Source organism: Anabrus simplex, chromosome 1 (genome assembly GCF_040414725.1).
Source record: "Anabrus simplex isolate iqAnaSimp1 chromosome 1, ASM4041472v1, whole genome shotgun sequence".
In the NCBI taxonomy this organism is placed as follows: Eukaryota; Metazoa; Arthropoda; class Insecta; order Orthoptera; family Tettigoniidae; genus Anabrus; species Anabrus simplex.
This window is the reverse complement of record NC_090265.1, coordinates 584,317,868-584,330,522: the sequence shown is the minus strand read 5'-3', so window position 1 is coordinate 584,330,522 and position 12,655 is coordinate 584,317,868. Positions and strand designations below refer to the sequence as shown.

Genomic DNA, 12,655 nt, shown 5'->3' with positions numbered 1-12,655 from the left:
AGCGACAGCGACTCTATGCATTTAATCTTGGTGACAGCACGTTGGATTGTCATATCACAATGCACGTTTTCCGATGGCCTTTCTTATAACTCACCAACGAAAGCGAAAATGAAAATTCCGGCTTCGAGGTGCATTCGGACCCCTTTCCATCTACCTATGTTCAAAATTTCAGATCTCTGCGTGCTGTAGATTTTGCTGGGCATCGCGCACGGACACACAGACACACAGACAGACAAACACTTCCTTTTATAATTATAGATTCATTACAGAGACTGGCTGAATACGTAATGATTATCATCGCTCATAATCAGGAACGTGGGTTGGTGACCACGGGGACCTCTGCTGAATCCTGGCATTGCCTGTACTTACTTATGCCAGGCTCCTCACTTTTATCTATTCTATCCGACCTCCCTTGGTCATCTCTTGTTGTTTTTCATCCCCGACGGTATTAAAGCATTCGAGGCATAGGGAGTCTTTCATTTTCACGCCCTTCGTGGCCCTTGCATTTCTTTGGCCCATACCTTCATTTTATGAAATGCCGGATCCCTTCCATGTTTTCTCTTTTGTTAGTGTTATAAGATATATAGGATGGTTGCCTAGTTTTACTTCCCCTTAAAACTATAATCACCACCCCGTCCTGCCTCTTCGAACTGTTAAAGTTTAAACTGCTACTGGAGAAGATCCAAAAAGTAAATTACTTGTTCTAGTCGACAGTACAAGACACAGTAAACAACGTAGCTGTGATCTTGCATTCATAAAATGGAGGATTAAAGAAACCAGCATCGGTAGACCTGAAAATGGTTCTCCTCTGTTTCCGATTTCCACACCAGGCAAACGCTGGACCTGTACCATAATTAAGGCGAGAGTCGTTTCCTTCCCTGTCCTGTCCTATAGTATCTTGGAGTTCTGCCTCTGGAAATGTATATCGTCACTCCTATGCCAAAACCACAAATGTGACAATACTCTTCCTATCCATTATTTCCCTTAAGTCTGGTCACGCCTCCCATCAAAATGCAGATTTACAGTCCATCAGAACAATTTTCGTTGAGTTCACTTTCCTATGCGCTTGCATAAAGGATAATGAACCTTAAATACATCACACACTAGGAGTGGGTAAGTACGTCATGCAAACATACAGCACATTCCTACAGTACGGTACAGTAAGGTTCATTTTCCTTTAACCACGCGCATAGGAAAGTGAACGCAACGAAATTTGTTCTGATGTACTGCATATCAATATATCAATATGTAGTTGGGAGGCGTGACCAGCCTTAAGGGAAATAACGGATAGGAAGGGCATTGTCACATTCGCGGTTTTGGTCTAGGAGCGACGATATGATCTACATAAAAAGTGAGAACCAGCTTGTGAACTTTTTTACTGTTGACGAAACAAGTTATTGCAAACTATGAAGACCTTATCTCTTTTTGACAATTGTATTCTTTTCAGGTTGCACTTTTGCATATCATTAGTTAATTTTGTAATAAAATACAGATAACTGTCATGAAAAGTGTGAGTTTTATTTCCATACCATAATATTTCCTATTACTAAGATATGTTCAGTTAAACAAAAATAGAATTCAACATGGAATTTATCCCTGAAATGACGCAACTTAACTTACGACACACAGTATACTGTAGTTTCAAATATGTGTAACTATCTAGTCTTCTTTCGTCTAAAATAAAAATGAAAAGATTTTATTTCTGTCACGATTGTCACCACTCTTCAATTATGTTTACCATTTAATGAAAAATAGCACTTCATAGTTTGGTTAGAAATAGCAGGATCTGTTGCACAGTATCTACAGTACTTGTAGTATTTTCGTTATAAACAACGGAATTCCGAATCATGAAATAAAGTCAATCAGGAAGTGAGGAGGACATTTTAATTTAGTTTGTTTGACTTACATGCAAATACAGAACGTACAGAACAAGCAATAACAAGGTTTGATGTTTCTGTTTCAGATGCTGTGGAGGAATTCACTTCGCAACGTAGCTGTGTGATGTGCGGACGGAATTACCTTCATTGTCGACGAACGAAATATAAACTGATAAGGACCTATTATCCGTTGGATGTTGGAACCAGCTCATATTACTGAAGTGCACTGTCTCTCGTATGGATTCAATCATAAAAACATCCTCACGTGGGACGAAATCCAAGTATTGGTAGTTCATTTTATATTTAGAAACACCTGGTTTGCGTAAATCTCGACACAATTGACTTTAAATTGAGAAGAGTTTCATTTATAATGATTAGATGTGTTTCCCCTTTGTTTTCTATGACGCTTTGATCATAGGACTGCTTATTGTCTGTATGTTGGGAAAGTTACCTCCGAACTAATTTTGTCAGTAATGAACAGTTGTTCTATTTAAAATTTAATTATAGATGTGGAAAGTATAATCATACCCGTGTTCGTAACGTTGAGGAAAGGGCCCTTAATTAACTAGACCCTCACCCTCTATGGTTCTAGAGCCCCATTAATAAAATAAAAAAGTAAGTGTTTATTGTCATGAATTATTTTAAATGTCTTTCATTATTATTATTATAAGTGTACGGCAGAAACTATTCTTTTAATAGTTCTGCAAGTTTCTTTTTGCAGAATATTTACAATTTTAAACTGGGAGTTAGTTCGAAAATTGTTATACCAACAATTTTAAAATTTCTGTCACTTCTATATTCATGGAATAAAATTAAACTATTGCTCAATTCGTATCTTCAAATAAAAATTCGTATTGCGATATATGTTGGATATAACTTTCAGTTGTAGTACATTGAGTAAGATAAAGTTTAATCAGCAAAGATTTTTCGAAGTTTACACAGGAAAACTTGACTTACACACTATGATCCGTAAAACCCCGATGAAAAACATTTATTTCCAGTGAAAATTATGTTAGTTATGTGAATAGTATGAAAAAAATCAAGTCCACTTTATAAATATGAGCTAGTATGTGGCAGAACGTAGCAGTGATAAATGAAGACTCAACATAGAAGTCACTTCACAAACTTTGCATAGCCCAAATTTCTGAAAGGTTTATTTTCACGAAAATATCTCATTTTCGAACGCCCTGTTTCTTCTCTCCTCAGTGAATATAAATTGAATGGTGTAAATCTGCCCATATTGCATAAAATTGACTGTACCACATTATTATTCTAATTAATTTCAGAAAAAATATAAAATTTAATGTTTTAACGAATGCGTGAGATATTGCATTGAGAATTTTAACAAATAAAATGTCTGAACTGTTTTTATTTTAAGGATCCCGAGTAAAGTCATGCATTGGGCAGTATATAACACAGTGTAAAACATTTGGATAACCATTGGAATGTGAATACTGCAAATAAAAAGCAAGAGATATAAAGAGGATAAATAAACGCGCTCTGGGAATTTTATACATTTCCATCGAAAGTGAACAAAGGAATAAAATTATCTCAAGTGACGTGTGTTCGAGGAAGCCAAAGTTTGTTTATCTTTGCTCTATAGGGAATAGCGTTTGTTCCGTTCACCTTATTGAATGGCGGGTTTAGTAGCGAGTCGTTTATGATTTTGTGTTTACATTTATAAGAAACATGAATTCGACCGATGATGTGTTATCTATAAACTGTTTCCCTTTTTTGGAAGAAGACAGTTACCTGAACAGTTCCATCACCACTGATGATTATGTGCTCACGTCAGTGTTCCAGAACTGTTCGTTACCTTCGGAGAACCCAACCCGTGTGTCGAATGTTACCGATAGACCTTGGTTCATTGTAGAAGCAGTCGCTTTGATAGTCTTCATTCTACTCACGATTGGTGGTAATCTAGTGGTCATAGTAGCAGTGGTACCCAGCCCTACGTTGCGCCTCCCAACACATTCGTTAATTGTGAACCTTGCAGTTGCTGATCTCCTGCTTGGAGTAACAGTACTACCATTATCGGCCGCGAGAGAACTATCGGGAGTATGGCTGATGGGACCAAACCTGTGCTCAGTGTGGACAGCGCTAGATGTACTGTGTTGTACAGCATCAATACTTTCACTGTGCGGTATCTCTGTGGATCGCTATGTTGGTGTATCCAGACCGTTAGCGTACACTCGAATCCTGACAAAACGTCGTGTGCGGTGTCTGATTGCCGGAATATGGAGTTTAGCTTTGGCCATCAGTATCGCACAGCCTCTGGGATGGCATGAGGAACACGATCCTAACGGAGTCACAGAATGCCACGTAAACAAACAGCTAGGTTACGTCATCTTCTCTGCCTGCGGCTCCTTCTACTTGCCAGCTCTTGTGATCCTCGTCCTGTACACCCTGGTGTACAGAGCAGCCATCAGACACTCGCACTTCCTGTACTCCGGCACCAGAGTAACTCGCTCGGATATCACACTCAGGGTGCACCGAGGAAGCACCAGGCTAAGAGCCAGCGTCTACCAAGCAGATGCCATCGATAAGGTAAGACAGTTCATTTTCTACTCGTAGTGATCACAGGTGAATAAAACTGTATGCATTTGTCCAATTGAAGTTCTTCTCGGTAACTGGATTATGAATTTTCATTTTCCGTATTATGGGTTTTCTTTCATTTTTATTTGATACTAGCTGTAGTACCCGGCGTTGCCCGGATAGTTTCTGAATGTTTACCTTTAAGATTTTTATTACCAGTTAGTTATGTGTGAAGTGAATTTTTATAGAATTCCATTTTGACTTGCGGATTGATATGTTACAATCTATTATGTAGTTTTAGAATTATATAGATGTGTTTGATTTCAAGTTTTAGATTATTTAATTTTCGAGTAAAACTTTGTCCTTATGGAAGTTCGAATCGACTGGGAAGTACTTGATCCTGTCAAAATTAATAAGTGATAAGTATATGTATTTTGCCGTCGCACTATAGATACGATGTGCACGATTTCAACTGTCAATGAGACTATCCCCCTCTCGACCCCCCCACCCTTTAAGGGATAAAAAATCTGGATTGTCCCCATTCACCTCAGTGACCCCTAAAACTGTAGATTCGACACTATTTTAGATTATTTTTATATCTCACTCCCCCTCACCCCCCTCCCGAAGGGGGCTGAACATGAACTTAAAAAATTCGGAGTGTCAATATTCATTTCAGCGATCACGAAAACTATGGATTCGATACTATTCTAGATTATTGTTATACCTTACCCCCTCGCCCCCCTCCCCATAAGGGTGCTAGGGGTGTCTTACCCCCACACGGTTTGTCTCCTGGTACTAAGTCATAAGTGTACCAAATTTGGTTGAAATCACGTCAGTGGTTTAGGAGAAGATGTAATACATACATACATACATACATACATACATACATACATACAAACACAACAGTACCGGTACATTTTTTCCAGATAGTAAGTCATTTGTGTACCAGTTTTGATTAGCAGCTATGCCCAAATATACATGCATAATCTCGCTCCTCTAGAATCCTGGAGCTGACTTTGTCATTGATACGGCAGTTCATTTCTTTTATCCGATTCCTAGAGCAGGGGTAGTTTGGTGCCAATATCTCCATAACGGTTGGTTTTAGGGCCATAAATCATGGTTATTTTTATATCTTCCCCCGTCGCACCCCCCTAGAATTGTTTTGAAAATAAAATACAGCTCATGTTACTCACTGGCAAGCTAGCTTTCTATAGGTGAAGTAATTTCTAAAATCGATTCAGTAGTTTCTGAGTCTATCCGTTACAAACAGAAATACAAATTTTTACTCTTTATAATATTAGTGTAGATATCAGTAGTAGTATAATAACTTCAAATTATCTGCAAATAAAAGCACAGTTATCAGGGAAAATGGAGCTTCTTGGACCTTTTAGTGTCACATCGCTGACAGCGTCATACAAGGTTCAGACCTATTTTTTCAAGATATTGCTCATAAATGATAATCTTTTTCGCGGATTTCTAAATAATCCCATTCCTGACTTCTTTATTACTTATCTGTCACTTTTCCTACACTTTTCCGGATCGCTGTTGCCGCTTATTGTGCCTACGTTCTATGCTTAAATCAAGGTGCTGACGTATTGCTTGTGAAATTCTTAGAATTACAATTTACTTAGGTTTGTATTATTTATGATTATTTCTATGATGCCACCAGTACTTAAATTCCCCGTTTCTCTTCATTCATAGCCTGTATTTCAATATTAATAATAATTAGCCAAGGCCCTTTGTAACTGATGTTTTTTTACGTTTCATATTAGCCATTGTTGTTGGCCTTGATTAGTATTGCACCCTATCTTGCTCTGTGTACATTTTTGCTTGACCTTAAGTTTTGCATAGCCTATGAGTCTTCCGAGCACTACTGACGATGGGTTTCCACTTCTGATAAGTACTTTATGTTCGCGAAAGCCATTATTATTCTGAAACATGTTTGTGTTCCTTTTTTAACTTATATCATGATATTGACGATTTAATATTAAATATTTACTATTTTGCATAAATGCATCGGGACATTGTCAGCCATATTCAAATTAAGCTTTGTTTTCATGGCTACTTCTTTCATTGTACTTCATGGTTGTAATATATATATCAATGGATTAAGGATTACCATAGCACGTATTAGTGCATTTTCCTTTCGAATATCAGTACGTATCCAGTTTCACCACGCTATCCTCCACGTGTTTTTAAGTTTAGATGAGTTAGTTTTACACCTTGTTCGACCCTGTGGTGTAGTGGTTAGTGTGATTAGCTGCCACCCCCGGAGGCCCGGGTTCGTTTCCCGGCTCTGCCACGAAATTTGAAAAGTGGTACGAGGGCTGAAATGGGGTCCACTCGGCCTCGGGAGGCCAAATGAGTAGAGGTGGGTTCTATTCCCACCTCAGCCATCCTGGAAGTGGTTTTCCGTAGTTTCCCACTTCTCCAGGCAACTGCCGGGAAGGTACCTCACTTAAGGCCACGGCCGCTTCCTACCCTCTTTCTTGTTTATCCCTTCCAAACTTCCCATCCCGCTACAAGGCCCCTGTTCAGCATAGCAGGTGCCTGGGTGAGGTACTGGTCATTCTCCCCAGTTGTATACCCCGACCCAATGTCTCAAGCTCCAGGACACTGCCCTTGAGGCGGTAGAGGTGGGATCCCTCGCAGAGTCGGAGGAAAAAACCAAACCTGGAGGGTAAGCAGATTAAGAAGGATTTTACACCTTGCTTTACTATAATATTACGATGTAATTTCATATGTATTCTCAATGTATAAATTGTGTTTGTTCTTTTGTTTATTTGTTGAATGTCAGTCAGTGTCGTCTATTCTTGATAGTACCATTGAGAACTTTGGGTAGCCTACCACTAGTCCCGCGTGGCACCCAAAGCGCATTCTAAAGCAATCTTTAAAAAGCTCTACGGGTGTAAACGAACTGATTTATTTTATCCATTGTTCATTTTTAAATATACGTAGTTATTTGTAATTATGTTCTTCTTGTGGACTGAGCTTTGAAGAGTATGTTAAATATCCTTTCTCCAGTTATATTATACGATGCCTTCCTTGAGAACGCCGGCCCCTTGGTGTAGGGGTAGCGTGCCTGCCTGCCTCTTACCCGGAGGCCCCGGGTTCGATTACCGGCAAGGTCAGGTTTTTTACCTGGATCTGAGGGCTGGTTCGGGGACCACTCAGCCGGTGTCCGGACATTTGCGATCAATGAGATAAACTTGTGCCCAGTCACAGAAATTCCCCAGTTGTCACAGGACATTTGAGGACACTGCAGCAGGGGGTGGGCCTCATTAGTTTAATCTCGGAATATCCCCGCCAACCTGTCTTATCTCCTGCTCGCTTTTTGCAGATCAACATTTTTCTCTCGCGGGCATTATTGAAAGACACAAACACAATTCTATGTCGAAACTTCCTGGTGTAATTATTTACTGTTGTGTGCTGTAATGGATTTGACAGTTACTAATAAGGCAAATGGTTATATGTACGGAAAGTATAGGGAAAGTCAACATGAAATCGTCAACTGTGTGTCTGAAGGAGAAGAACAAGTCATGTCATGTTTTTGGTGACATACAATATACTGTAGATGATAAATACATATATTATATTTCCTATCCGGCCTCTCTTGGTCAACTCTTGTTCTCTTCCGACCCCCACGGTACGATGTTTGCCTAGCCCAGGCAGTCTTACATTTTCACGTCCTTCGTGGCTTTTTCCCTAAAAGAGAGTCGGATCTATTCGACTTTATTTCTGGTTAGTCTTAAGGGAGGATGATGGCACCATTCTACTTTCTCACAGGAACAGTAATCCCCACCATCACGAATAGGTCCCGTGGCTACTACGATGTAAACAGTCACGCATATATACAAGCTCGTATATTTTATATTTAAACTCTAATAAAACACAGTTAATTTTATATACAAACATCACAGGCTAATTCAAAAAATAAGTTTCCTATTTATTTATCGTGGAATAATTAAAGGCCGGCCGGGGTAAAGGATAGTGTTTTATTCCGCACCAATCCTTAGAAAAGCTAAAATTAATCCATCGTTAATTAATTAAAATATATTTATTTATTTATTTATGGTAGTGTAACATCACTTTATTTTATCCATTGTTCATTTTTAAAATATACGTAGTTATTTGTAATAATGTTCGCGAAAGCCATTATTATTCTGAAACATGTTTGTGTGAATGAGTGATTAAGTGAATGAATAACTTAATGGACTGAATTTAACATTCCATTTTAAGTAAATGAAATACTGACTGCCTAAATTAATGAGTGAGTAGATGAATGACTGCGTGCGTGCTTGAATGGACTGTCGCGGGTATCCAGAAGTTAGTCGTACCCGTAACCGTCTTTCGAAGGAGCACATTCTCATCCACAGTCAATTATATTATTCCTAGACTTTTGCTAGAGTAAAAACTGGTGACGAAAACCATTCGATAAAATTTGTAAATTTGAAAGGGATGATTATAGTTGGAAAGCAACGGAAGCTATGCTTTCTGCTTATTCTTTGTAGCTAGAAGTATTGAAACTAATTATTTTTACTAACATCATCACCTATATACCTCTGCTTACTCTTCCTCTGTTCCAGCTGAACTCTGCAATTGTTCCAACTTACATTTCTTATATGACACATTGTAACAATGATATGAATACTGTATTAATGAGTTTCTAATCAGCAATAGTGAATCCACCACGTTGTTGAAAAATTATCTTGAATCTAATTATTGTGTTTGATAACAAAACTTTGAAAAGCATAACAAACTAACAAAAACACCAACTTTTGAATTTCAATAAGTCCACTCGATTATTTGTGCAAAGCCTTAATTATCTACACGTATGTGGAGTTACCGTATATGCAGAAGTTCTCAAATAAATCCAGTCTTTCATCTAGCACAGTAGTACCTCATGTATTTTAAAGTAATGTCGACTGCTATTAAGCAAGTGGCTTGAAGAATCTAAGAGTGAAGCCGCTAACGATTCTGCGACAAATGATTGGCATTAGATACTAGGAGAAAAGTTTTTGAGTTGGTCAAAGTATGTGTGTGTGTTAAAATTCTTCAAATGCGTCTAAATATTTCAGTATCTACATGAAAAGCCTTCTACCCTCCCATGAATAACAAAACCGAGCTACTTGGCCGTACGTTTAGGGGCGCGCATCTGTGAACTCTTATTTGGGAGAGAGAGTAGGTTCGACGGTGGTTTTCCATGGTTTCACATTTTCACACGAGACAAAAATGCTGGGGTTGTACCTTTCCTATCCCATCGTCACCATAAGTCGATGCGACCTAAAACAACTTGTAAATATATATATATTGTCTCCATTTGTCGCAAAATAATGACAAATCATGGCGACACTCTAATTACACCACTATATCTACCCACCAGTGGAACGGCAAGTAAGATTATTGACTGTGGAAGCACAGATCTTGATTTATATGCTAATGTTCGGTATATATAAGAGTACGCCATTATAGGATGGCATGTTGTGACTTTACCAATTGAAGACAGCACCAGTTCGATAAAGTATGTACCTTTCATAAAATCAATAGTTTTATTTATTTATGTACTTATTTATTTATTACTTAATATATTACGTCACCGTCCATCTTGTTCCCCGCGAAAATGTTCGATATTTTCTCTGCCCAGTTTTGTGGAACAAATGATATTTAAAGCATCTGAAATAAAGCATAGAGAAAGGTCCTCCTGTCTCGGTGGTGTAGTGGTTAGTGTGATGAGCTGCCATCCCCAGAAGCCCGGGTTCGATTCCCGGCTCTGCCACAAAATTTGAAAAGTGGTATGAGGACTGGAACCGGGTCCACTCAACCTCGGGAGGTCAACTGAGTAGAGGGGATTCGATTCCCACCTTAGCCATCCTCGAAGTGCCCCTGTTCAGCATAGCAGGTGAGGCTGCCTGGGAGAGGTACTGGTCCTCTTTCCCAGATGTATCCCCCGACCTAGAATTTTACACTCCACGAAACTACCCTTGAGGCGGTAGAGAAGGAATCGCTCGCTGAGTCCGAGGGAAAAGCTAACCTTGGAGGGTAAACAGATTAAGAAGAATGAGTAGAAGAAAGGTACTCATAGCTGATACTTCATGCTGTTTATATTTTTAGGAGCGTGTTCCTTATGCTAAATTAATGAATTTAAAAGTAGCAGTACCCATATGTTCATAGTATAATTAAACATAAAACAAACAAAACCACTGTGCATAAAAGCAGTTGACCTAGCAAAATGGCAGCTGCCAAGCTATTGGCGTTTCACGCGATAAGCGTGGCGATATTCTCAGCTATATTAATTTGCTTCCGTTATCAGGTGCGATTCGTCTCGTTGTTTGACGTAGCATACCACAGATTACACGTTTTTAAAGAAGTCGTACTGTATGCAGTGTGATTCAGCAACCCCTTCCAATATCCTTTGCTGCAGGCCAACTAACGTGCACTTGGTTATAGGGGTGCTATTCCCTTGTAGGCGTTTCGTTTGGTACTGATGTTCAGTGAGCACATTTTGCACATGATTCTGAACCATAGCGAAATATTATATCATCCGTTCGCAAAACATGACGCCTTGAAATCATGTACCAACGTACTTTTACCATTTAACTATGTTAATGCGTCGTGCCTCGTGACCGGGTGTAACCACAGACTAATATATACAGTCGCGTAGCTCTAATAAGAGGAAGGTTCATCCACTTGATAGCTGGAGCGACACTAGCACCTCTAGCGGCGAGGTAGAGGCAACTTGCTAGCAGACAACAGGGACCGAATTACCACTGCAGTCTAAAATGGTCATAACTTCTGAATCATTCATGCAAATAATGTCCTGACAAGGTTATTGTAATCCTTATGAAATAGTGGAGGAGGTCAAACAATTTATTTCGATGAGGAGTTCGAGAATAATATCGAAATATTTATTTAATCTTAAGGAGTTATATTCTTTTACCGCGGAGTAGAACATAAAATCGCTTCTAGAGGTTAGCCGGTTCGAAATAGGTATATACCATCGCGGACATTTTTGTAGAGGTTTTTTATGTTCTACAATTCGTACGCTTACACTTGGGGTCTGTCGTCGACGGTTCAGGCAGCGTAAGCCAAGAAATCAAGCGACCGACCATGGTAGAGCGCTGGCCTTCTTAGCCCAACTTGGCAGGTTCGATGTCGGTCGGTCGCTTGCTTTCTTGGCTTACGCTGCGTGAACCGTCAACGATAGACCACAAGTGTAATCGTAAGAATTGTAAAGCATAGAAACCTCTACAAAAAAAGTCCGCGATGGTATATACCTATTTCGAACCGGTTGCCCTCTAGAAGCGATTTTATGTTATAGTACGCGGTAAAGAAAAAACTCCTTAAGATTAGATAAATATTTCGATATTATCCTCGAACTCCTCTTCGAAATAAATTGTTTGACCTCCTCCACTACTTCATAAGGATTACAATAACCTTATCAGGGCATTATTTGCATGAATGGTTCAGAAGTTACGACCATTTTAGACTGTAGTGGTAATTCGTTCCCCGTTATCTGCTAGCAAGTTGCCTCTACCTCGCCACTTGGAGCGCTGTAGTCGCATCGGATGAAAAATATCTCAGAGCTTCGCGACTCTATGTGGTGTAACGAAGAGCGGAGTTAATGCATAAAACTATAGTAACAATGCAGTAATTAATGTCTTAAACACCGAACCGGATGGTGTATGTACTCTTGTCGTACTACCAGCATGTTTCCAGCAGTGAAGCGTAGCGGATGTGGTTAGGCGTTCGTCGAGCAATCGGCGGAATGTGCCAGCGGCGGTTCGAATCCTGCATCGTACAAATGTTTTTGCATCGGTATGATGTTTACATATGTAAACACAGGCCCTCGTTTACCACATTCAAACTGTAGAATGACGCTGTTATTCAGCTTGTACTCTGCGCATACTCCGCTGGTTAGGGCCTGAACGTACTGTAATCTCTGCTGTCATTCGGCATGTTTTCCACAGAGGAGTACGTTTGACATTCTCCTCATTTACGGGGAAGCAAGACAAAATGCGTGCGAGGCACTACGTCTGTACCAGGAACGGTAACTCGGCAGGCGACACCCGGCTGCTACGACATTCCACCGTGTTGAAAGACACCCAAGGACAACAGGCGTGATTTCCAATCAGCCACCACTCCGCGATAGACCCGTTACATCGGGTGAAACAGAAGAGGCCGTACTGGAGGCAGCTCGTAATAATCCACACATCAGTACAAGGGCGATTGCACGACAGGTGAAC

General features: G+C 39.7%; 1 protein-coding gene across 1 annotated transcript in view; it reads left to right on the top strand.

Annotated features, from left to right (window-relative positions):
• The first annotated feature begins 3,566 nt into the window (after positions 1-3,566).
• LOC136880826 (alpha-1A adrenergic receptor-like) overlaps positions 3,567-12,655 on the top strand; it is a 336,774-nt gene continuing 327,685 nt past the window's right edge. Inside the window, 1 exon segment of the mRNA XM_068228990.1 lies at positions 3,567-4,424. Coding sequence (XP_068085091.1) covers positions 3,567-4,424 — 858 coding nt within the window.